The following is a 24,329-nucleotide window of genomic DNA, read 5'->3' as shown; positions in this document are numbered from 1 at the left end:
TCATACCAGCTATAATGTCAGGTACTGGGAATAACAGGGGCACAGAACAGTTATTGTGAATCCTACCATAGAAGGAGCATATGTGTAACTAGTGTTTATATTGCAATTAAATCTCCCTGTTTTCTTGATCATATGTGCTTTAACCTGTTTCAGCATTTGGAGCCACTGTGATCTGATGCCAATGAGCATAATAGTGTCTTCAATGTCTGTATGGCATAAGATGTTGTTTAATCATCAAACAGTTTTTTCAGAGCAACAGAAGGAAGCAGATTGCACATAGAGGGTTCAGCATTTTCTAAGTCTTTTCTCAGCATTTCCTAAGGGTGTAGGCAAGTGTGTAGTTCCCTTTCTGAATGGAAAATCTTTTTCCCAGAGCCAAGTAAACCTTCAGGTAAATGGGAAATGCTTTGCTGTTAAAACACCAAACGGCAATGAAACAAATATTATAAGTAGCCAGGGTGTGTCGAAGGCTGAGTCCTGTAGCTCAGTGGTTAGAGCACTCGCTTTGCAAGCGAGAGACCTGAGTTCAATTCCAGACAGGGCGAAACCTTGGGCAAGTTTCCTTACTCCACACAGAGCCTAATAATAATCCCTCAAAAAAAATAATAAATTGGTCATTTTCAATCCATGACTGTTTGTGGGACACTGCTGTGCGCAATTCGCCGCCGCGTTCGCCCACAAATATACAATCAATTCACTTTACAGTATATTCTGTGAAGCGCTTTGGGACGTCTAGAAGACGTGAAAAGCACTATATCAAATGCGAGGATTATTATTATTATTCCTTTGTTTTTTAAAAAAAGCCTTGAACATTCCAGGATGATTTTTTAAAAAAAATTCAACAATGTGAAGTGCAGATGTAATTGGCTCCAGATAACTGCCAGCATTTGAATGAAAGAGGCTGGTAGTTAAAACAGAGAAGGATCATTTGAAGCTGTGTGATTATCTGGAAGCAGCTTTCCTCGGTGTAAGAAAGGAAGTCGTTGTAACTGGGAGACAAGAGGTACAAAGATGGCTACAGTAATGCCACTGAATGCATTTTGAATAAAAACAAGAGTGTATGCATGCTAAAATATAGAGATGTTTAATATTTTCTTGTTTCACTCTTGTTGGGGTACCATGTCGTGTCCTGTTCGGGCAGCCCAATGACGTGTGCCAAGGTTTGTGTTCACGCCCCAACAGCAATTCTCCCGAGGTTCCTCTAACTCTGTGGGGAAGAAGCTGATGCCTGCTCACTACACTACTTCCCCACAACCTCACTGCTGAAGCGGGAAACTCAGTACATGGGGGTTTGTAGCAATGAGATGGAGCAGCATATCACTCAGACGACATGTACAGCTACACACAGCTGTAATTTTTCACGTAGTACCAATAAAGAAGCACCTTGGGACGTCCTCCCGACATGAAAGGTGCTATGCAAATATAATTTGTTGTTGTTGAAGCTTATACCTTTGGATAATAGCATTGGTGCCGAGTCTAAGAGATTCTAAAAGAGAACATTTTGAACGAGGGATACGTTTCAAGAAGATGGGGTTGTGTGGTGTGGACTACTGTTCATTAAGTAATTGAGATCCAAGCCTCTCTGTTCACTGGAAAGAAACAGTGCATTTTATTTTATTCCACTTCGGTCAACGTTACTCAAGAGTGTGATTCAAAACTCAGTGTCCAGGCCAAATTGCAGTGCAGGTGCGAGGCCATGGGATATTTTTGATCTTTTATTCCTAATTTGGGAATTTAATTCCGTTTTAGAATGCCTCGTGTTTCGAACTAAATTGAAAATCCAGTTGATTTTAAATGAAACATGTGGCTTTTCAGCTTTCAACTCAAGTGAAGATACAACAGATTTTTGGAACTCTTTTTCATGCCAAGTCTGTGTATCTCCCCTGGTTCTGATTTGAGGAAATTTGGCTCATGGCTCTGCACAGCTGGATTATAGCCAAAGAAGCACCATTTTGGTGGAAGGGCCTGTTCTTCATTTATTCCATTGTCTTATTTCAATACGTCGTGTGGCTTTACAGATGTTGCTAAGTCATTGTGCTTTTATTTTTATTCCTATGACATTTGCAGATGTGCACTGTACATGGAAACAATCCTTGTTGGGTTTGCTGTGCACACTTGGATAACGTTATGTTTTGGGTGGAACAGGCTGGCTTGGGGCAGTGGGAAATGAAAATGAATATGGTTATTTCCATTATTGTGCTGGGTGAGGTTGGATTTGGACTTCATGCTTTGAAGGTGTTGTTGTGGAGTGTATTTGTTGTTTCATGTCTTTTGTGGAAGTGCATCGAGACATTGGTTGGGGTTTGAAATACTAAAGGAATAAGCTATGAATAATCCTTACATTTGATACAGCGCCTTATCATGTCTTCAAGACATCGCAAAGTGCTTCACTATAAAGTGAATTGACTGTATATGTTGTGCGCTGCTGTTTCTCATGTGTGCAAATAAATACTTTGTTATGCCTGTCCTAAAATTGCCCCTCACATCCCCGAATCTTCTTGTCCTTCTGCCTTTGTATATCTGAACATTTGAAAGTAAATTCAGTTTCTGCCCTTGCTGCCCTTGTTCTCCCTGTGATCTAATGGTCAGAGGTGAGCAATGCGACTGTGGGATGTGTCTTTTCCAAACTCCCTGGTGGTAGATAAGATGCGAGTGGTGTGTTCATCCATCATTGGTGTAATTGATGCAATCTCATCATTTGCACTTGAAGCTGCCTGGTGCACTTTTAGAAGCGAGCGCACAGGATACTGAAAATAGAAATCACAGCAGTCACAAGGTAAAAGCAGCAAGTGCATAATACTGGGCTTTAAAATCCAGTGCTGATACCTTTTCTGATTCTTTCCAGCAGGTAGGCATTATTTGCATGACTTATCTGAATTCTTGTGTGCCTGATTATCCCCAGGCATAGCGCTCTTTCATCTTGTCTAGTTGAGAAACCGCAATGATGTCGAATAGAAAGGGTGGGGGGGAAAGGAAGTTCCTTTATTGTCTTGGCCAACACTGTAAGTAAGCAAGCTGTGAACAGCATGAGGAGTCATAGGAACAAAGCGCCTGCAGCTATGGAACGTAAAAGGTGCAGCAGACTGGCAGCTGAGACCTGACGCGCAGTGCAAAACATGCAGGGCTTTATACAGCAGCATGAATTTATTCCTTTGAGATCATGCAAAGAAGAAATCCTGAGAACTTAAAAGCAGAAGCACATCAATAATTTATTTTGTTGATCTTATTTATATGGTATGTATATGTGCACTTTCCGTGTTTTACTCCTCGTGTGAAGTTGCTTGGGAGCAGTTTTCTGTAAGGATCGGCCAATCTGTGAAACCTTACCCAAGCATCCGTTCATGTGTGCTCGGTCTTGCTTTGAGCAATGAGTTGTGCACCAGTAAAGAGCCTTAGAATGCATGTGAGTGTTGGCAGCCCATTCATCAATGGGGGCGGGTGGGATGGGAGTGGAAATCACAGCTGAGCCAATCCTCACAAACAACCCTTTCAAACAGCGGCCACCAGAAGCAGGAGAAGAATCTTGGCTGATTTTCTCCTTCCAGGGATGCTGAGATCAGTTATAGTGCATTGGCTGCTGCCTTGTCTGAGCTCAGCTGAACTCAAACCTTGGACCCTCTGGTTAGAAGCTAATTGTAATGCTTCAACTGCTAACTGCCTGAAACAACACAGACTGATATCTGAATTTACAATCTTCTGGTCTATATGGCTTATTGCTGCACTGGTCAATGTTTTTACCCACTAGGCCATTAGGAGAATTTTTGGCTCAAGTTACCAATACAGCATTGAGACATATCACTGGTTGTCCAATTGGTTGATTTCATATGAGGAACTACAAGTGGCACCAGCATTCCTGGGCTAAGGATAGGAATATTGTCCCGGATACCCAATCCTAATTATTATCTAGTGAACTCTGCCAGATGTCACTTTGTGTCATAGTCAGTGAGGATAGGATTAACCTTGACAGCCACCGTTCCCAACTTGCTCATGAACAATCACTTGGGTTAAGATACAGAACGATAGCTGTCACTTGTCAAATTGCATTCCCATATAACTCGCGACCATCAGTGTAAATACAAGGAGCAAATCAGAGGGAAATGTGAAGGTGGGGATAGAAGATAATACTAAATAGACGGGACAAGAATAAATTTCAAAACATTTCCATATTTTCTTTGAGCGTGATGGCATTTTTTTCTCTCTCTGGTTTCTTTATCCTGTTTTGAATCTCCCCTAACTGCAAATTAACATAAGGTTGAAAAGGAAGGTCTTCAGGCGTGATCTGAAATTGGAGCAGGAGGGGGCAAGGCAGAGGGATTGAGGGAGAGAATTGGAAAGTTTCAGGGCGCAGTGGCTGTTGGTGGAACGATTGGATGAGGGATAAGCAAGAGGCCAGAGCCAGCTGAGTGAAGTCAGTGGGTGGTGGTGTGGGGAGTAAACAGGTCGGAGAGGTAGGGAAAAGCCAGGCCATGAATAGATTTGTAGACAAATGTGAGACTTGCACAATGTCAAAGTACTGGAGGGAAACAATATTTGGTGAAATGAAATGTGATGGGTTTAAGTGCATATTTCAAATTTTTAAAGGAACAAGAAATAAATGTGAGAGTGACCATAGTTCTTTTTTCCTAAAGCAGAGAGAGACAAGATAGCGAGAATGCCAGGATATGAGAAAAGGGTCACTTATCAGACAGCAAGCCTTTTTGTGGATCCTGTCCAGGAGAAGAGAGGCTTTAAAATTGTGGTGACAGTTATGCTGTGAAATGTTTTAATGTATGTCACTCCCAGTCTGCATCCAGAGAGACCAGGCATACTTTTATGAAGAGTGTCCATCAGTGTTGATAGTAAGGAGCATTGATGTGGGTCACATCTGACTGCCGTGGAGAGTGCACTCTCAGAAGTGAATACCTTGGAACCACATGATAATAATAATAGTTACATATTTTAACTATTGATACTTTGAGAGTTATATATTGGAGAAGGTAATCGAGGGGTATGGGAGAAAGGATTAGGAGAGGTGGAGGATCATGTGAAGTCTGAACCCGTTGGGCCAAAGGGCCTGTTTCCATGCTGTAAAAATCTGTGCACGTAATCTCTCTCATCTGAATTTTAAATCAGTTGGAAATTATACAAAAATAGACGCTCTTTTATACCCTATTGTTAAAGTTGTTTAAATGGTAAGGCATGAAGTTATGAATAATAAATAGACTTCATGGTGCTGCAGTGATCCAAGTCCAATGAATTCTTACAGAATCTAAGCTGTGTTACATGCCAAACCTACCCTGGTATGATTCTTATATGTGTGAGTAATCAAAACTGAGCACCAATATCTGGTTACTTTGGCAGCTAATTTGAACAAACCTGGCTGTCAAATGTATTTGTTGAAATATTATTCTGTGTGATTCATTCAATCAAACTGGTTTAGTGAGCCTGCAGACTTTGTCTATAACAAGGTATGTAAAGTCTCAGCATGGTGGATATAGTAAGACTATGATCAAAATCAGTCCACTTTCATTTGGACAGTGCCTGCCATTTCCTTTTGACCCACTTTTTTCACATCATGAGAGATCACCTCTCTTGCAGTTTTTTTCAGTGGGAGGTTGACAAACTAAATCACAGACATCTCGATGACAGTTAGCCAATGTAGGTTAATATTCAGGTAATGTATTTAAGACAGGACTCCTCCGATCATTCTGTCTTGCAGCAATGAAATATTCCACCCTTGAAGCTCAACTTAAAATGTCACTTGGTGCAAGTGGATGGGTAGACTCAAGGCCACAGCTGACAGTTAGACCCACAACAGCACTTCAGCTGCTGTTAATTTAGAAAGGCAAGATGTTCGAATTCCTAATTATCTGCATTGGTGGCAAACTGTGACTTTTTCAAAGGATGTCATCAGTGAAGAGTATACCGGCTTGGCCTACTTAGACTTTAAAGATAGAATCAGACTAGAGTCTTTTAGATTGGGCTGGAATAGTGAACAGAACCGTTGCTACGTGTTATTCAAACCTTCAGGCTCTGTAGTCGGAAGCTGAAGCTCTGCACACACGGGCTCAGGTTAAGTTGAACACCCAATCCACAGAATAACCAAAACAATAGCATTTAATTCTGTGCAGGCAGGTTATGTCCACACCCTGGCTTGGGCAGCTCCTTCATTTTTAGCCAGTGACAATCTGCACCGTTCTTGATACAGATACATTATAACTCAATGGTTGGGATCTATAAAATCCTGCACTACCCTACGGTGAGTTCACGAGAGCTGGATTCAATAAAACGGCAGACTTCAGGCTCATCTAGTTCCTGCCAAAGTCAAGTCTGTCTGCCTGGCATGTGAAGAAAACGATGCTTGTGGTGATGTAATCAGGGCTATTTTGAATCTGGGAACTGGCCAGTGCGAAGGACTCAAGGATTTGTTCGCAGTGAATGGGGGTGCATTTATTCGTGTTATAAACGGTTCTGTAACAATGTGTTTTATAACGGCGCTGCTCTGTAGCTTCTTGCAACTGGACTTATAGATCTTGCCCTGGAAGAACCAGTTTAAAAGTGGTGGTGTGGATGAACCAGGTTTGATCAGTTTGCTACAGTGGCCTTCAGTTTACATTGGTAACTATTTCAGTGATAACTCGACACACTGATTTGACAACTAAGATATCTGTAGTCTGTGGCACTTTACTCTCTCTCTCAGCGCTCTGCCCTTTCACCTCATGCACCGATCATGGTAGAAATGACAGATTTCTACCATAGATCTATTGTTCCATGGTAGAAAAATAAATCTATATTTTTCTTTCAACCTCACTTTTTGGGAGGGGTATTTCTCTTTCCATTAATGCTGTCTCCATGTTGATGAGAGTAAAGTCATTTCACTTCCAGCTAACGTGATGTGGAATGGGAAGTGTGCGCTGTACTTCCCATTCTATTCCGCTTTCAGTTTACGGTCATCTATGGGAAAGTGAGTGTTGTTTCATACACTTTATATTTCTATTGCATTCTAGGTGCATGTTTGCAATGCTCCAGTGTGATTTCTGCTGCCTGAAACTCCATGTACTTTCAAAGTCATGCTGTTTTGCTGCCAAATGTGCAGGGCATACACTGTCATGAATGCAGCGATTTTCACTGTCTCCTTTTATTGTAAGCATGCATAAGTCACTACACTTAGCACCAGGTGGCATTACTGAAGTAAGAATGAAAGAGAACATAACATTTAGAGTGTTGTGGCTTTTTGTAATGATCTCCCTGTGATGGGGTGGAGAGAGAGAGAGAAAGAGACAGGCAGAGGGGATGAGCAAGCGAGTGAGACTGGAGAAAGGCACAGGGATAGGGAGAGATATGGGCTCGTAGTGATTTGTAGGTGTGTGTGAGGACCTTAACTGTCAATCTACAGGAAGCTAGTGGAGCCCGGTGAGTACAGACAATGTACAAAGCTTAATCCTGGTAAAAAGTGGCCAAATTTTGCATGAGTTGCATTTTGTGGGTGGGAAAGCTGGGATGGCTATTGAGGAGGACATTGGAAAAATCAAGTCTGGAGGTAGTGAAAAGATTTAGCTGCATTTAACGCTTCAGATCTCTGGGACATCCTCCCAACGTGAAAAGCACTCTATAAATGTAATTTTGTTGTTGTTAGGTGTACGTTAGTGGCTTGGCGGGTGATGGTTTGACAATTATTCTTGCAGTTCAATTAATTTACATGATCTATAATTTAGTCCATAATTCTTGCTAAATAATGCCCTGTCAAGTGTAGCCAGAAAAAGGTAGGGGAAAGATTGTATTCATTATTTCTATTCACATATATAAATATATTGTATTCTTTATAAAGTATATGAGGCAATTTCAAACATTGTTCAAAGGGATTTCGATAGATTCCACATGGCAATTCATTGCCAACAATGGGTGGAATTAAGGAGACACCTATGTTCTGTAGATTGTTCTGTATGGAAATTGGTCGGTAAATGTAATGCTTCAAGCAAACTGAATCCAAGTATCGAGTCAGCAGTCTCTGCTTAATTCACTGTGATTAAACCATCTGGTTCGTTGAAATGTTCTAAAATAACATAACCTTCAATAATTACAGATTTTATAAATATTACAGCTGTCTTTGCTTGCAGGATGGATAATTAGCAAAGGCTAAGTAACGGACTAAGTCTTTTTTATATCATCAATATTTCTAAATTAAGAAACCACAAGGAGCAGAAGATTAAATAGTGCCTTTTTTTGGTACAGGGTGACAGTTCTTGCCCTGAAGAAGTGCTAGATTCTCTTTGCTCAAATTAAATATTTATGACAGTGCCAGATGTTAATAGTTAAAATATTTGAAGTCTGTGATCTCAGAGAGAAATTATGCAAATATCTTTGATTGACATGAAATGTAGCTCTTTTACTGTGGTGAGCGAAAGGGGGGCGGGTGGGGGGGGGAAGAAAAAAGCATTGCAGAACTGAATCCCATTATGAAATTAATACATTGGAATGACTTTAGAGGAATAAAATCAAACATGAAAAAAATATGTTTTCCAATGTGCTGCCAGATGATTTCAGCTTATTGTATTTGAGGTTATGAATGTTTTCTTCTTTTATTAATAAAATGCACAATACACAGAAGCTGCGGAAACATAAAGGGGAACCAAAGTTTAGTGGTGTTAAATTTGCATTGCAGTAAACTTGCAAAATACTGCCAGTTTGCTGTCTTAAAAACAACTGCTATATACTTGTGACTTTCATCACTGCAAACATGAGAGATAGTGCTTCAAGCGCTGAAAGTTTGTGCAATTCATTGCGCTCCAGATGACCCCAATAGTGTTTTGAACATGTAACGAAGGAACGAACATGATAGTCTTATAAAGGAAGGTGAAGTCCAGGATAAAACGCGAAATGTGTTTTTTTTAATTTGAAAATATGGGAAATGTGTCATGACTTCTCGTGTAACAACAGTTGTGAGAATGTTGTGTGTAATCTTTCCACTGTCAACATTTTGGTTCTGGTTACTTTATGGAGTCCCGTTTGACCTGTAATAATTTCTACGATTTTGACAAAAGTTTGAGAAAAAGGGACAATTTCAGCCATTTACCAATGTTCAACAAAATCAATAATTGTATAGTACATCCAACTTTGTGCAAACCTGTGTAATTAACATTACTGTGTAACTATGACCATGTAACTAATAACTATTCTTTTTATTATTGCATCAGTTGGGATGACAGCAGTTCAGTCAGCAGTGGCCTGAGTGACACCCTTGACAACCTTAGTACCGATGACCTGAATACAACCTCATCTGTCAGTTCTTATTCCAACATTACTGCCTCTTCCAGAAAGAACACGAGATCTCAGGTACATGTCTCAAATGAAACTTTATCTCTGCTGATGCCATCTGACTTCTCTCCAGGCGTGTAGGAAAAAAGGAAGAGAATTTTTCAAAATAATAAATAGGCCACAGTGAATTTTATCGATTTTCAATATTCATTTTGAGTCATTTTAGATGCAACGTTAACTGCTCTTGTGTAGAATTAAGTGGGAGACTTTTACTTTTCATTTACAATTAGTGCCTTTTAACATCATAGAGATTGGTCCCAGCGTGACAAAATGCCTGTGCATGATGAGATTAAATGGCAAGTTAAAAAAAATTGCGAGCTCAAGATGCTTATTTAATCATTTTGCCCGGTAATTGTGGAAATGTACAGAATTGTCTTAGAAAGGGATACTGTGGGAGACAGAGCAGGTGGTTCCAAGGTACATAATCATCTTCATCTGGTTAAAATATCCTTTTCTTTTTACTGAGTACATCTTGCGCTTTCCTATTCTACTCCTTTTATATGTCAGCTGCAATAATAATGAGCATACATCTCATCTCGCAAGGTGTCTGCCTCTCACCATCTTCTTTGTGATATACCATTCCCTGACCAAGAGTAGCACCAGGGCACCTGTACCTAGGACTGTGACAATCCTGTGATAAATTGGGTACTCTAATGTGGATGGGAGCAGGGAAGCATTTCACGTTCTTCCATTTACAATGTAAAATAGAAAAGTAAAAATACAGAAATACACAGAAAGGCAGAGGAATCTTTTTGTCTTCAAGCACTGAAGGCAGGTTCATGTATCTGACTTGTGCTGTTGGATTGCCTCGACTGTTTGCCATGCTGGATTCATTCCTTTACGTCAGCGTTTAACCTGATGGAGTTTGGGACGACAGCGTTTTAAATTTATTCTCATGCAAATTAGCATTAGGGCTGAAACAAATGACCACTTCTAATAATGCATTAGACAGAACTCATTAATTAGAAATTAATAGGCTTTAGTTGATTTTTCATTGCAAGGAATATACTTTTACGTTTTTAAGTGAAGTTGGCTGTACTTGCAGAAAGAGGTTCTTCTTAGTAATTTTGCAATGGTAAAAGGCTATTCAACCCATTTAAAATGGAAATAGAATACCTCTCAAATGGGAAACAATTCTCCGGGGGAGGGGAGGGGGGTAAAGAAAGAACCACACTTTATTGACTAAAATGTGAACTAAAAAATGTAAAAAGCTTCAAGCATTGCGATGGAATTCATTCGCCTATTATACAAATTAAATTAAATTCTATCAACATTGGTCATGTTGCATATTTTTGCATAAAATGAAACTGTATTAACATGAAACATTATCTACTGGATTTTTGGTAGGATGTGGGGTGGCACTGGTTGACGTAGTGAGTTTTGACATTTAGTTTTACCCCTGGGAGATGGTTTGAAATCAAGCCACTCTGAGGAATGAAAATGTTCTTTTGTCAGTTGTGTTACACATGGGCACACATAATCTAATTTCCAGTGAGCGTGAGACTACAGAACTTAATAGTTCTGCATTCTATAACTGACATGAAATGCTTGATGCAAACGTGAGGTAGAGAATAGGAAGATATGTTCTATTCCTAGCGCTGACTTTGATGCTCTCACACCATATATTTCTCCCATCCTCACAATCACTCCAAACAGAGGGAAACTAATTCTGTTTGATGCTTTTGTCAGCAGCAGAAAACCAGTGCAGAGAAGCACTCAGTGACAGAAAATGAAACTGCCTGGAATAGCGGTGAGGAACTGAGGAGAGCTGAAGAGGGACTGGACACCCTGAAGATGGAATCAACTGATAAATGGAAGCGGAATCCCTCGGATTTGTCGGACGATTCAGAGAAGGGAGGGCAAAAGTCCTCTTTACCCTTGTCGCAGACAGGATCGTGGAGACGTGGTATGACAGCACAAGTAGGGGTGACGTCATCTCGGAACAAAACAAGAACAAGTACGTTAAAAACTTTTGGTAAGAGTAATATAAAAAGTTTGTCAAGTTTTGCAACACAGCAATCACGAAAATCTCTTCCAGCTAGAACCACTGCATGGTAAATAGCTAGAGATGAGCTATTAATTGAGACAGATGCTGCATGATTTTAATCCTTTACTGGGGAAATTGCTGAGACTGGTTAAGGTCAGACAGTTTTAAGACCAATGGTGCTAATTGCCTAATAATTCTACCATTGATTAACTCATCTTTTTCCCCAAAGGTTCATTTTTATTTGAATCTAGAGCCAGCTGCGACACTGTTGTTATGTTCCCATTATTTCTTTACCATGTGGTGATATTACAGTGTGCTAAATGTTAAAGGCATGCGTGCTTACAATGCATTAATTACGGTAAACGTAGATGTCATTATGTTCCAGGAAAAACAGATGATGTAAAAGGTTCCGATAAAGGAAAGATGTCTCCCAAAGGCACATCTGCCCAACCTTCTCCATCAGAAGCGGGGAGAAGCAGTGGAGATGAGGGAAAGAAGCCCCCTTCAGGCATTGCAAGACCACCGACCACAGGCTCCTTTGGATTTAAGAAGGCTGCCGTTAGCTCGTCTACTGTCATAACAGCCAGTGGAGCCACTGTGACCAGTGGATCAGCTACTTTAGGAAAAATACCCAAATCTTCTGGGATCCCCAGTAAATCTGCCGCTGCAAGAAAGACAAGTCTGGATGGTTCCCAGAACCAGGAGGACGGGATTTTGTTGGTAAGCTCCAGGACCAATCTGCAGTACCGCAGTTTGCCACGGCCGGCAAAATCGAGCACCAGCAACATTGCCAGCAGAGGTGGACATAGATCGAGTACGAGCAGCATCGATTCCAATGTTAGCAGCAAGTCAACCGGTGCGACTGGCTCTAAACTGAGAGAACCAACCAAGGTGGGTTCCGGGCGCTGTAGCCCTGTCGGTGTAAGTCAGACTGACAAAGAAAGGGAAAAAGTGGTGGTATCTGACCCTGAAAGTATGTCACTGTCAAGTTCTCCAAAATCCAGTCCCACCTCAGTGAACAGCAGTGGAACACCAGGACTGCGACAGCAAGGTTCAAAATATCCTGACATCTCTTCTCCGACATTCCGCAGGTTAGTGACGCTAATTGAAATAATGTGTGTCGATGGCCCATTAGGCAGGTTTTTATTGAGAATTGGCATCCAAACCGGATGATCCAAGGCTTCAGTCCGAGAGCTGCCTACTGAAAGGTCAAAGCCTTCACAGCAGCCGACTTCTCTTCCAGCTAAGGGGGACAATGATGGGAACAATTAGAAATTATATTGTAATGAACAGGCCTGATCCAGAATGTTAAGCAACTAGACTTATTCCTTCATCACATCACCCTGAAACATTTAGATGGATGTTTGTCATCTGCATACATTGCTTTAATGGCTATTCCATTGTGAATAAATTATTTGTCACCAGCAAAGGAATGCTCACAGTTTCATCCTCGAGAATTATGTGGGACAGTATTTAACAGCTGTCCATTTACCCCTGGTACCTGACTAATCCTGACTGATGAAACCCTGCCCAGATTGATAATTTGAAGGCCTCTCTGGCAAATGTAAGGTCCATGAAGTGAAATAATAATAATCCTTGCATTTGATATAGTGCCTTATCACGTGTTCGAGACATCTCAAAGCGCTTCACAGAATATACTGTACAGTTAATTGACTATATATTTTGTGGGCAAAACAGGGTAGCCGATTGCGCACAGCAATGTCCCACAAATAGTTGTGGATTGAGTGACTAAATTATTATTATTATTATTAACAAAAAGTGAGTCTTGTCAGTCCCTCTCAGACCTAGCGATCTGGAATACACAGCACAAACCTATCTGTAACCTAGCGCATTATTTGCATTTTGTTTTACTCAGTGAAGTCATAAGAATGGCTTTGTGGGAAATTGAAGTGCTAGCTATACGGTGTGTTGCTCTGAGCTTGGTTTATTTAAAGTATCTTGTTAAGATCAGAGTAAAATAATCTTTACTCTGCAGCAAACTGGGCTATATCTGACCTATAAAGGCAAATATAAGATAAATATTACCCTTCCCTCCCAGAAGTTGCACCCCTTGCACAATAACAAAATGTATCTAGAAGTCAGAAAAATGAACATATCCATTACTTGAACCGAACTCTTTTCTCTTGTCCTGTCCAAAGAATTTATACAGTAAATTCTCTAATCTGTATTAAAGCATGTGCCTTATAAGGAAAAATGATCATCTATTCACACATCCTTCAACGATAATAATAATAACCCTTGCATTTGGTATAGCACTTTATCACGTTGTTGAGATGTGTCCAAGCGCTTCACAATATATTGTAAAGTGAATTGACTATATCTTGTGGACGTATTTTGTGTACGATCTTGTGATATCGATTTTTTATTTAACAACAAGATTACATTTGTATAGCGCCTTTCACGTCGGGAGGACGTCCCAAGGCGCTGGAAAATGATTGAAAAGATACATTGTCCCTAATTCATTTTGGGATAAAGAATTGAATTTGCGAGCGTTTGCTTCTGAAACATCTTGATTTATTTTTGTGTGGAAGACAACTTGTCACAACTTGAGACATCTACTCAAATATGTGTCGAATCTTATTTTGTGTTTCAGATTATTTGGCACGAAACAAAGTGGAAAGCCTGGCTCTGTGCCCAGTGCAGACACAGTGAAGAATTCAACGGTCATCTTGAATCCTCACGCTTCACTGGTTCGACAGGGCAGCTTGGAATCTCCTTCTTCTGGGGCATGCAGCATTGCAAGTGGACAAATCAGTAGTGGGGGTAGCAGCTCGCTGTGCTCCAAACCTTCCGAACTGCCAACAGAGGGAAATAGCCTGAGTCAGTCTCTCGCTTCCAGCCCAGCCTCAATACACTCTTTGACCTCCAGTGGCCACCAAAGGACAGCAAGTCTCAGCAGCTCACCTGGGGGAAGCAAGGACACCCTGAGTTATCCCTCTCTGACGAGTCCTCACACCAGCTCGGAGTCCATCGACCTCCCGCTCAGCCATCACGGCTCTTTATCCGGACTAACCTCAACACCCAAAGGAGATGTGCAGAGTCTGTTAATGAGAACTGGCAGTGTCAAGTCTACACTCTCTGAAAGGTGAGTGAGGTCCAGGTATACAAGAGCGATTCACAATCCAAATGCACAGATGCCAATAAGCCGTGAAGCATTTCTTATAAATGATGTGGATTCTAGTGAAACGCTGCACATCATTTTTTCAATCACTAAAGTATATTTTGCATCATTTACAACTCGGCAAATTTCTTCTTAAATTCAAGAATATCCAATGTAGATGAGAAACCGCATCTGAATGACAAATCAACCTTAAGTGGCAAATGATCCTTAGTGTAGTGTTACATAATATTGTGTAGAACGATTCTGTAAATGCAAAGCTGGGTTTTAAATCACATTTGTGTTTTTTAGGAAGTGCTTTTATCTCATTAAGTATCATTTCATATCTCTAGATAGAGGATAAATGCCCGAGACCGGTAGTTTACTACAAAATATATTATCCCTTGTGAGTATCAGACTTGTGAGATACTCAGTGATGCAGTGGGACCTGGGGGTCATACAGTATTATAATCAGTTCTTCCAGATAATCGAGTCAGGGACTGTGCGTTGCAGAATAAAAGTTTCCTACTACCGTATTTACCTGAAATAATTGAGTCCTAATACTTCATAAGTAGTCTGTCTTTCTCAAATCCTTGGTTGATTTTCACTGGAACACAACCTTTGAATTCAATACCCAGAATCCAGATGTCAAGTACCAGATGGTGGTGGTCGTATGTTCAGCGAAATCATTTTGCAATATTTCAGGCGATGGAAAAATCAAAGAATGTGAAAAACAAGGGAAGTCACAAGGGGAAATGTAGTCGGAGCCTGAAGAAATTCCCTCTGGGAGGAAGCTCAATAGATTGTATGTTACAGTGAGGTAGTCTGCAAAGGCAGAGCTCTCCATGTCATCTGCAGCATTGCAGTTTCCCTGACAGTGAAAGTCAAGACATAGCATTGTTTCAGGATTGCTGGGTTCTCTAAAATTACCTTAAAAAAATTGTTTTGAGACACATAATATGCCATTCAGTTTGACGTGCGTACTGTTCACTGAGCAATAGAGGCTAACGGCAGCATTAAATTGACAGAACTGACTACTTCAGTTGCCTGAATCATATGTAATTATTGTTTTTATTATTAATTTAATCTTTTGCAGTGCTGAAGTTTCTTTTCGTGTGTTTTTCAAGCTGAGACATGTCAGTGCTGGGGAATGGAACATTTTCTAATTTCATTACCCATTATCAGCACTTACAGATCATGTAGTAATATGGTTACACACAGAGGAAAGCTCCTTCTGCTGTGTCTTAACATGAGGTCTCAGAAGAGTAACCCCCCCTCCCACCCCTCTCCCTTTCCTCTGCTACATCATTGCAAATTGTCCACAGTCACACAGCCATTCTTGTGAGCTTTGAGTGAGATTGCCAGTCGTTGTTGTGTTATGCTACAATCTTAAACTTGTAATGAGCTGAAACTGTCTGAGCTCATTTGAATCACGTGTCGTAAAGAAAAAGAGGAGCAAGTTAGTCCATCTGTCTGGGTTGAAGGTGAAAATCGACAAACCCTTTTGTCCCCAGTCCCACCCCACTCCCCCTCCTCACCCCCTCAAGCTTAGCTTCACATTAATATTCAAAGAGAGAACAGATACTCACTTTTGAAAGTTCAGCATAGTATATTTGAAAAGCAGCCCAACAAAATAGCATATATGTCACTGCAATGAATTGTACTGTGAAATGAAAGATGGGACGCAATCCCCAGCCTCAGGTCAGAGGATGAACAAAGATGTTGATCTGAATTGGCTCTAAGGTAATGAGCTTGGCAACGAATTGTTGAATGGAGTCAAACCTCTCTGGTGGTCTCAGTAGTTCGGTTTGTGAACCAGGCAGGTTAGCAGTCAGTACTCTAGGGCATTGCTGATGACAGATCAGTTAGCCTGGCTGGCTTATTGACAGGACTTGGAGCAGCAGACCAGTCACTGGAGGCAGGATTTTTTTTTCACTTAACTCGTGTTAACACTCGAAGATGAAGTCTTAACAGAGTCTTAGGATGGCTGTGACTGGACATGCAGCTGGAGGTTTGCCAGTCAGTGTTTTCAATGCTGAGCTGTGTAGTTTTAGCTGGTTAAACTCCAGCAGCACCCCAATACACAATTTGGGGTCCCCAAACCTTGGCTCTTGCCAACCTGTGCCTAATACCGTAAACAGGGTGAAACCTTGCGGGGAGAAAGTATGCATTCCATTCCTGACACGAAAATATCCATGTATAGATGGGATGCATGGATCTCTCAGTCTGGTTTGGATTCTCTTAAGCATGGTGGTGGGTTTCTGCATGTCATACATCCTGCTTGACCAAAAAGGAAAATGGAATGCTTCTGGATGGAGGGCAAGGCCACCTACACATTAATTGAATGCTTCCAAGCTCCCTGCTGAAGAGTTGAAGAGCATGCCTTATTTATCTCATAATCATCAAAATATTTTGCTTTAATATTTTAAGTGGAGTGTCTTTAGTAGAACGTGGTGGCATTGAGTCATCAATAACTGGCTTATAACATCAGTACAAACACAATCCTTTGTGAATAATAATAAAAAAATGTGACATTTAATAATAATAATAATCCTTTCTCTGTTATAGCGCCTTATCACGTCTTCGAGAAATCTCAAAGAGCTTCACAGAATATACTGTAAAGTGAATTGACTGTACATTTTGTGGGCGAAATGTGACACTTGGTGGAACACAATTGGGGAGAAGTTCTTAAAAGAACTTACAGAAAAACGGCTTAATGTTAAGCCTGTATTTATATTATATTATTATTTATCTAAGAACTTGCCAAATTCTGGATGCTCTGAAATGCTACATAACTAGAATAATTCTTGAGTTGACCCAAGTGGAATTTGTCCGCAAGTGCTCTCATCAGTGCAAACCCTCATTTGAAGCAGTAACTGTCACAAAATATTTCAATGCATTTCACAGCCTCAGGTATTCTCCCAGTGTTTGAAAAAAAAAGGCAAAGATGTTCAAGAGAATGTGACATTTCTTATTCATAAGACAATTGATCATTACATTTTTGGAGATGTTAACTTTGTTTCCCATTTTTGTTCCCCCCACCTTTCTGTCTGTGACTATTTTTCTATCATCTGTCATCTTCACTATTAGTCCTCTTTCTTTTCATTGTACTAGTCTTCACTATGGCAGAAACACCTATCCAAGGAAACAAAGCAGGTAATCGACCTCCTGGTTCCTATTCAGAATTACACACAAGCAGAATCTGCGAGAAGGTCACGAAAGGAGATTAAAATGTGATCCATTTGCTTCACTTTCTAAAAACTCGCTCAGAAAATGGCATGACTAATTATTTTAAAAGAATGCTTGTTCGTATCTGTAATGCATTTGACATCTAACTAAAATAATAATATAATTAGCCTTATAATATTTTACGCATTCTCTCTTGAAGCTTTTAAATTACTATCGAGATCACGATAAGTGTTATGTGCACTTAGTGGAGTGAAAAGTTGTATTTGTAGATTTATTGTTTTTACAATTTTAACCAGGATAAGCTGTTTTTTTTAAATGGCTATCAATTTTGTGAATAGTATCTAGTATGTTTTACTGTCGTCCATCTTATCCTAATCATGACGTCCACAAAAATGTTTAGCTTATGCTGATGACAAGAAATTATTGCTGTGAAAAAGCAGATTCCTTTCAGACCCTGCACTTTTAATAAGATTGCTTTGCGGCAATAACTACCTGTTAGTTTCCTTTGGAAGCATCCTGTCTTTCGCCAGTTGATTAGTGGCTGCCGTGAAGCTGTTTTATTCATTTTTTGACCATCTGCATTTTCTTTCTTGACCGTGTCTGTTACATGTTCCATTTGTTGTGATTGTCTCTTTCACTTTAAGTAATAACGATCGATCTCTTGGATCAAAAATCGAGATGAATGTCTCATTTCACCCCAAGCGCTGCACGGTGGTATTAAGTGCACCTCAGCGTTCAAAAGCGGACTCAAAATCAATCCACCAGTTTCAAAGAGTGAAAGAGATCTTGCAACATAGTTGTGCTCTGGGGAAAATAACTTGTTCTCAGCTCACAGGACCTCATGTGGGTCGACTGCAGTCTGCAAACCCTAGTTAACAACTCCACACACCATCTCACTCATTAAGCACAATCCATTTTTTTCCCCCAGAACCTAGCCACAAAACTGTCTTTGCACTATTTTGCTTGTCTAACCTTAAAGCAATCAATCTTGTTTAGGCTCGTGTCATGAAGCCCAATGTGCCTCTTATTTTTGCTGTTCTTTTCACCTCAAGTCTACATGGATTCCTTTGAAATACTCAGTCAGCACTAACCAAGCATGTGTTGCCCTGAATGAAAATGTAACCTTTATGCACTGAATAATTAATCTTTGCTTTTTAAGGTTGATGGCTCTTACATAACTAGCAATTGTATTATTACTACTTGTGTGCTGTTGGTGATTTTTCTTTGTTTTAACAGTGTGCAGCTTGACAGAAACACATTACCTAAAAAGGGACTAAGGTAGAGATGATTTAATATAATTCATTAATTGGATTTGAGAATTGGAAGTGTGCGATGTGCATTTATATCTCTTGATACTGTATTTTGCATTTGTGTGCTTGTGTTATTTGTGTGTGCTGTTGACTGTTGTGCTTTTGAATTTATATTGTGACACAAAGAACACTTTCAGGACAGCTCAGCCCTGTTCATGTCATCGAAAGATAAAAGGTTATTTTCAATGTCTTTGTGTCCATCTCAGCAAAGCCATTAGTTACAGAGACTCCATTGCCCAAAAGTGACCCAACGTAACAACGTACAGTGTAAATTTGGCTGTTTTGGAGATTATTAGCAAAGATAAAGGTTTGTCTTAATTTAAACCTGATCTATTTAGGTTTAACAGTGCACATTCAGAAGAGATATATATTTGAAGCCATAATTTCTAGCACACGATTCACTGCACCAAAACGATTTCTTTTTTTTATTGAATGTAATATTGAAAAGGGAGTTGGGTTCAATAAACATAACAAATAGGTTTGATCTAGTTCCCTACAATGCCAGAACATCTCGAGGTTAGCAACTATGCCCCCAGCCATCTTTGGAATTCCATCCTTCTATTCCTCTGAGACAACCAAAAAAGTAAATCTTCTTGCAATTTACTGACCAGTGTATAAATTGTTCTTAACACTCGGGAGGGTGTCAGCCAGGCTCAGTTGGTACCACTCTTGTCTCTGGTTTGAAGGTTCTATTTGAGTGTAAGGCATATAATTGCCATAAAGCAGCAAACGTTTCACAATTAAAAACAGACTCGAGTAGAAGGCAAATGGGAGGCAAATAAATGTCTTCAAGAGGTGAGAGAGAAGAAGAAAAAAATTGAGGAAAAATGATTAAAGAAACGTATATGTTTAATTCACTAATAAAACTTAATAGTTTGATTTATTCAAAACTACATACAGTCTTTGGCACTCCTCGCCTACCCCCTCTCTCCCTTCACCACCACACTGAACATGCAGAATTACCAGCACACAAGCTTTGCTATAAGACTTCATCAATGCTTCAGAAAGTGGAAATACTCTGATTTTTGTTTTAACAATTGTGTTCAGACCTTTCACTGAACATTGACCTTTAATATCCCCTGAACTAAATTGTTTCTAAATGTCATTCTTGCAAGAACTCTTTATGCAGGAGAATATTATCGATATCAAAACTACTGTGGGGGAAACAGCTTTAATTATAACATTTCTATGGTTCCTTTTGGCTCAGTATAGATTTAATTATTGGTTTATTGTTCAGTGAGAAGTGTAGACATTAACTCCAGCAATCTATACTGGGAGCAAAGAAGTCTGGTCTCCCTCTATAGATTGTTCTTCCTTTTAGCCATTGGGAATTGATATGCTATATCTATAATTAGCCTGAACGTTATCATACATTTTTCCTGATTGTATTATCTCCTTTATGTCATAAACCTATAGTTTGTATGTCTCATTCTCCAGACATTTGTGCAATAAATCAAATCTAGCACCGAAAGCTGCCCCAATAAATTAATTCCAAACTTATTTTTTTTTGAAAAGTATAAATAAAATGGCAATGGGATTCACAACTTAAATTCAGAATATCCCGTATCAAATAAAAGACTACAGACAGAATAGGTTTGTGAAGGATGGACGTTCACTTGCGTATTGATGAGTTTTTTTTAAAAATAGCATTGATGTATGAAACTTTCTTATTGCATATCGTGACAGATTAATCAGTTGTGCTTTTTTTCACTTGGATGTGTTGTCCTGCTTGCAAACATTCATCTAGAAAAGAGCTAGCCTGAGCTGATTTTAAACAGGGTGTTGTGGTTCACTTTATTTGATCTCCCACTGGGTTTCCTTGTTGACTAGGTAATTTAAGTCTTATACCTTAGGTCCACTTTGAGGTCGATATGTTTCAATCTGCTCGAATCAGCTTGAAAATGTATTCTTGTAGGTATACGCCATCATCTCGCCAGACAAGCCAGGAGGAAGGGAAAGAATGGCTTCGCTCTCACTCAACTGGAGGCCTTCAGGATACAGTCAGTCAGTCTCCACTGCCATCGCCATCTGCCATTTCCTCTCCCTGCAGTGGGAAATACAGTTTTACTCATTTAGGTGAGCATCAACAAGCCAATGCTTCACCAATTAGGTTGACTGATCACCGTATTATAGTGCAAAGAGTCATCTCTTCCCATTTCAAGGCAAATAAATCTTCATTTTGTGTTACACTGGAGATGGTTTAGCTGCTTGCTGCCTTTTTTATATTTCAGTGTCACTTTATTACATTTTCACTGGATTGACATCAAATGTAACATGTTGGTTTACTGGGTAATTGCTTTTGAGAAGAGGATTGCCCTGATGAAATGGGACACAATTTACATTATACTGACCCTAATCTTTGCTTGTGCATCATCACCTCAGTACTCGATAATTAAATGTATGCAGTGGAATTGAACCAGAATTAAATCTTGTCCTATTATTGTGTGGAGGCCCTTTGAAAACTAAATTGCTCCAGGGACGCTTAATTGTCAATTGGCTTGTTAGGTGTTAGTTTATTTGGAAAGCTTTGAGATGCCCTTGTCCACTTTATTAGCAAATTCAGAGAGTTACGTGAATTGCAGGTTTTGGTTAGAACTGGGGTGGTTGCTCTGAAATGCACAATGTCTGAACCTATGTGTTTTGTGCTTAAAGTTTGTTTCCATTATCTGAGAAACATCTGTTTTACCCTCAAATTCAATGTTAGGTCATTGTGTGGATAACTTAGTGGGTTTGTTCCTGTATAATCCCATCTCAAGATATACATTTATTTGACCCCGCTTTCATTCACCCTTCCCCTCGCTACCCCCTTCGCTTCCACCCAGCAGTGGCTCTGAGACATACTTCTGACGTGAAAGACACTATGTAAATGTGTATGTGTGGACACCAGGTGAGGTCAGGATTAGTCTCTGTTGTGATACCCATGCCTGCCAACACTTACTGTCAAAAATCAAACATGAAGACTGAGGTACCAGAGGACATTCTCATGGAATCGTGAAGAATTTCACAAATTGTTTAATTCTGTTTGTACTTTGAAGCATGTCAACTGTGAGTTTTTTTTGGAGGACTGCGGAAAATGGGCTTCCAAGTTAAAACTGAATTAAACAATTTGCCAAATTTTGCATACTCTGAAATGTTATATTAATGGAGTGAATCTAGACTTGGGTGGAATTTTATCCCCACTGGTTTCATAAGAATGATGTTCTTCCTGTGCATCCTTTAAAAATTATTCAATAATGTTTGGAAACTAATTGTTCATCTCCTTTAAGTGGATTATTGTAAAGTGCCCACTCTGCATACTTGCCTTACAAGATTGTAAATAATTACAGAGACTGAATGCAGGAAATCGAAAGAGGCTTTATCTTGTTCCACTGATGTAGAACAACAACAAAAATAACTTGTATTTATATAGCGCCCTTCATGCAGAGTAGAGTCTTGGAGTGTTTAACTATGGCAAAGCTTGACGCTGATCCATGCAGGGAGAGAGAGAGAAGGTGACTATAGGTCCTGCTGAAGGGGAAAGTTTTCAGGTGTGATCTGAAGACAGGCAAAGAAGGGGCAAGGTAGAGGAATTGAGGCAGAGAGTTTCAGAGTCTTGGGCAGAGTAGCCAAAAGCATGGCCATCGATGGTGGAGCGGACAAGGGATTTACCAGAGGCTGGAGCCAAATAAATGAAGCAGGACATGTTGGGGTTGGGAGAGGAATTAGGAGGGGTGAAGGTTTGTGTGGAATATAAACAGCAGACTAGTGGAACCTATTGGTTGGTTTCAGTGCTGCAGATTCTAAGTAAATCCATGTAACTATATAAGAGATGACTCCTCATTACGACGTACAAATCAAAGCACAGCTGGCTCTCTTTGTTTACCACTAACCATTTCCATTGTAGTTCAGTTCCTGAGTGTCTCTTAAATTTCAGCAACATCATAATAAATTGTGTGATTGTAACCAATTCATATCTGTACAGTATTTGTTTTGAGACTACATTGAAATATTCTTCTCTGTATTTGTCTACTTTAACTCGCTGCGAGAAATGCTTTGAGTTATCCTCACGGGATGAAAGGCGCTATATAAATGTAAATTATTCTTGCTGCTTGTGAATATTCAAGCTGATTTTGCATCAACCTCTAGTTCCTGAAAAATGTGCAGTTGGAAAAAAAAAATTATTTGGTTTGAAACAGTTCTCCTCCAAAAAGACCATCCGATCAATGTGCGTGTGCGCGTGTGATACAGAAAGTGTTATAGCAATTATATCAATCCAACCATTGACTCTACACCTCCTGGTGCAATTTTCTCATCTCTAATGAATGGAGAAATGTTGCAGCCATTGTCCTGTTCTTTGTTACATGTGTGACCTTGCAATCCAGTCAGGATTGCTTATTATCAGATTGATTAATCAGCGATGTGAAATGCTCTCTCTCTCTATCTATCTCTATCTATATAGGTGTAAATTGCATCATATTGATCATAGATGTGCTGAGATTTGTGTTTGTATTTACAGTCAGTCCCACGGCAATATCCCAATTTCATCATTCTGGTCCAAGTATGATGCGATCAAACAGTATCCCAACCCAAGATTCCTCTTTTGACCTGTACGGAGACACTCAGCTGTGTGGCAGTGCGGTGTCCCTGGAAGAAAGACCAAGAACAATGAGCAGGTCTGGCTCGTTCAGAGACAGCATGGAGGAAGGTATGGGTGACAATCTTTTTCCTACATGTTCAATTTCTGCAAGGGAGAATTTTGTTCCTTTCTCCAAACTCCCTTCTTTAAAAAAAGAATAATAATGCCAAAAAAATGTTTTGTTTTAAATTGTGAGCAGTTTTTTAATGCACCGAACAGTAAACTTGGCGTGGTGCATTTAAGACTGGTTTGAATGGGGGTTGATGATCAATAGATCGAGGGATGAACATGTGGCCAATTAGAAGCATTACATTTAGCAGTAGCGAGTGACAGTCCAGAATCCTGTCAGTTTTTTATAAATTTTAAACCAATGTACGTGAAAATCTACTTTTGTTTTCTGGCTGTTACAGATGCCCAGTTGCCGCATGCCTTCAGAGCGCTCAAGTTCTCAATTAGATGTGTTCACAGCTGTGGCTGCAAATACCTTTTAACCGCGCTGACCCTTTCAGTTTCTGAGTTGTTGAAAACCCAATTATAACTGAACTCCTGGGGTCAAAATGTATACCAATTTGCTGCTGACTTGCCAGTGAAGGATTAGAGTGTCAGCCGAATGTGCTTTTCAGCATAGTTGCATTTGTATTAGTTTCGCCCACAAAATATACAGTCAATTCACTTTACAGAATATTCTGTGAAGCGCTTTGAGACGTCTCGAAGTTATGATAAGGCGCTATATCAAATGCAAGGATTATTATTATATTTCATGTTGATTCTCGGGATAGTTGAATGATCCATAATCGTCAGACAGCTTAATACTTC

General features: G+C 39.9%; 1 protein-coding gene across 2 annotated transcripts in view; it reads left to right on the top strand.

Moving 5' to 3' along the window:
- The window catches only part of nav3 (neuron navigator 3), a 128,813-nt gene that overhangs the window by 66,542 nt on the left and 37,942 nt on the right, over positions 1-24,329 (top strand). For both annotated transcript variants that reach the window (XM_042334937.1, XM_042334938.1), the window contains 8 exons: positions 9,174-9,312; positions 10,987-11,269; positions 11,667-12,372; positions 13,896-14,387; positions 17,490-17,555; positions 18,825-18,866; positions 20,814-20,974; positions 23,394-23,582. In XM_042334937.1, coding sequence (XP_042190871.1) covers positions 9,174-9,312; positions 10,987-11,269; positions 11,667-12,372; positions 13,896-14,387; positions 17,490-17,555; positions 18,825-18,866; positions 20,814-20,974; positions 23,394-23,582 — 2,078 coding nt within the window. The remainder of the gene's footprint in view (positions 1-9,173; positions 9,313-10,986; positions 11,270-11,666; positions 12,373-13,895; positions 14,388-17,489; positions 17,556-18,824; positions 18,867-20,813; positions 20,975-23,393; positions 23,583-24,329) is intronic.

Source organism: Callorhinchus milii, unplaced genomic scaffold (assembly GCF_018977255.1).
Source record: "Callorhinchus milii isolate IMCB2004 unplaced genomic scaffold, IMCB_Cmil_1.0 Scaffold5, whole genome shotgun sequence".
Classification (NCBI taxonomy): Eukaryota; Metazoa; Chordata; class Chondrichthyes; order Chimaeriformes; family Callorhinchidae; genus Callorhinchus; species Callorhinchus milii.
The sequence above is the reverse complement of the archived record's forward strand: the minus strand, read 5'-3'. Positions and strand labels throughout refer to the sequence as shown.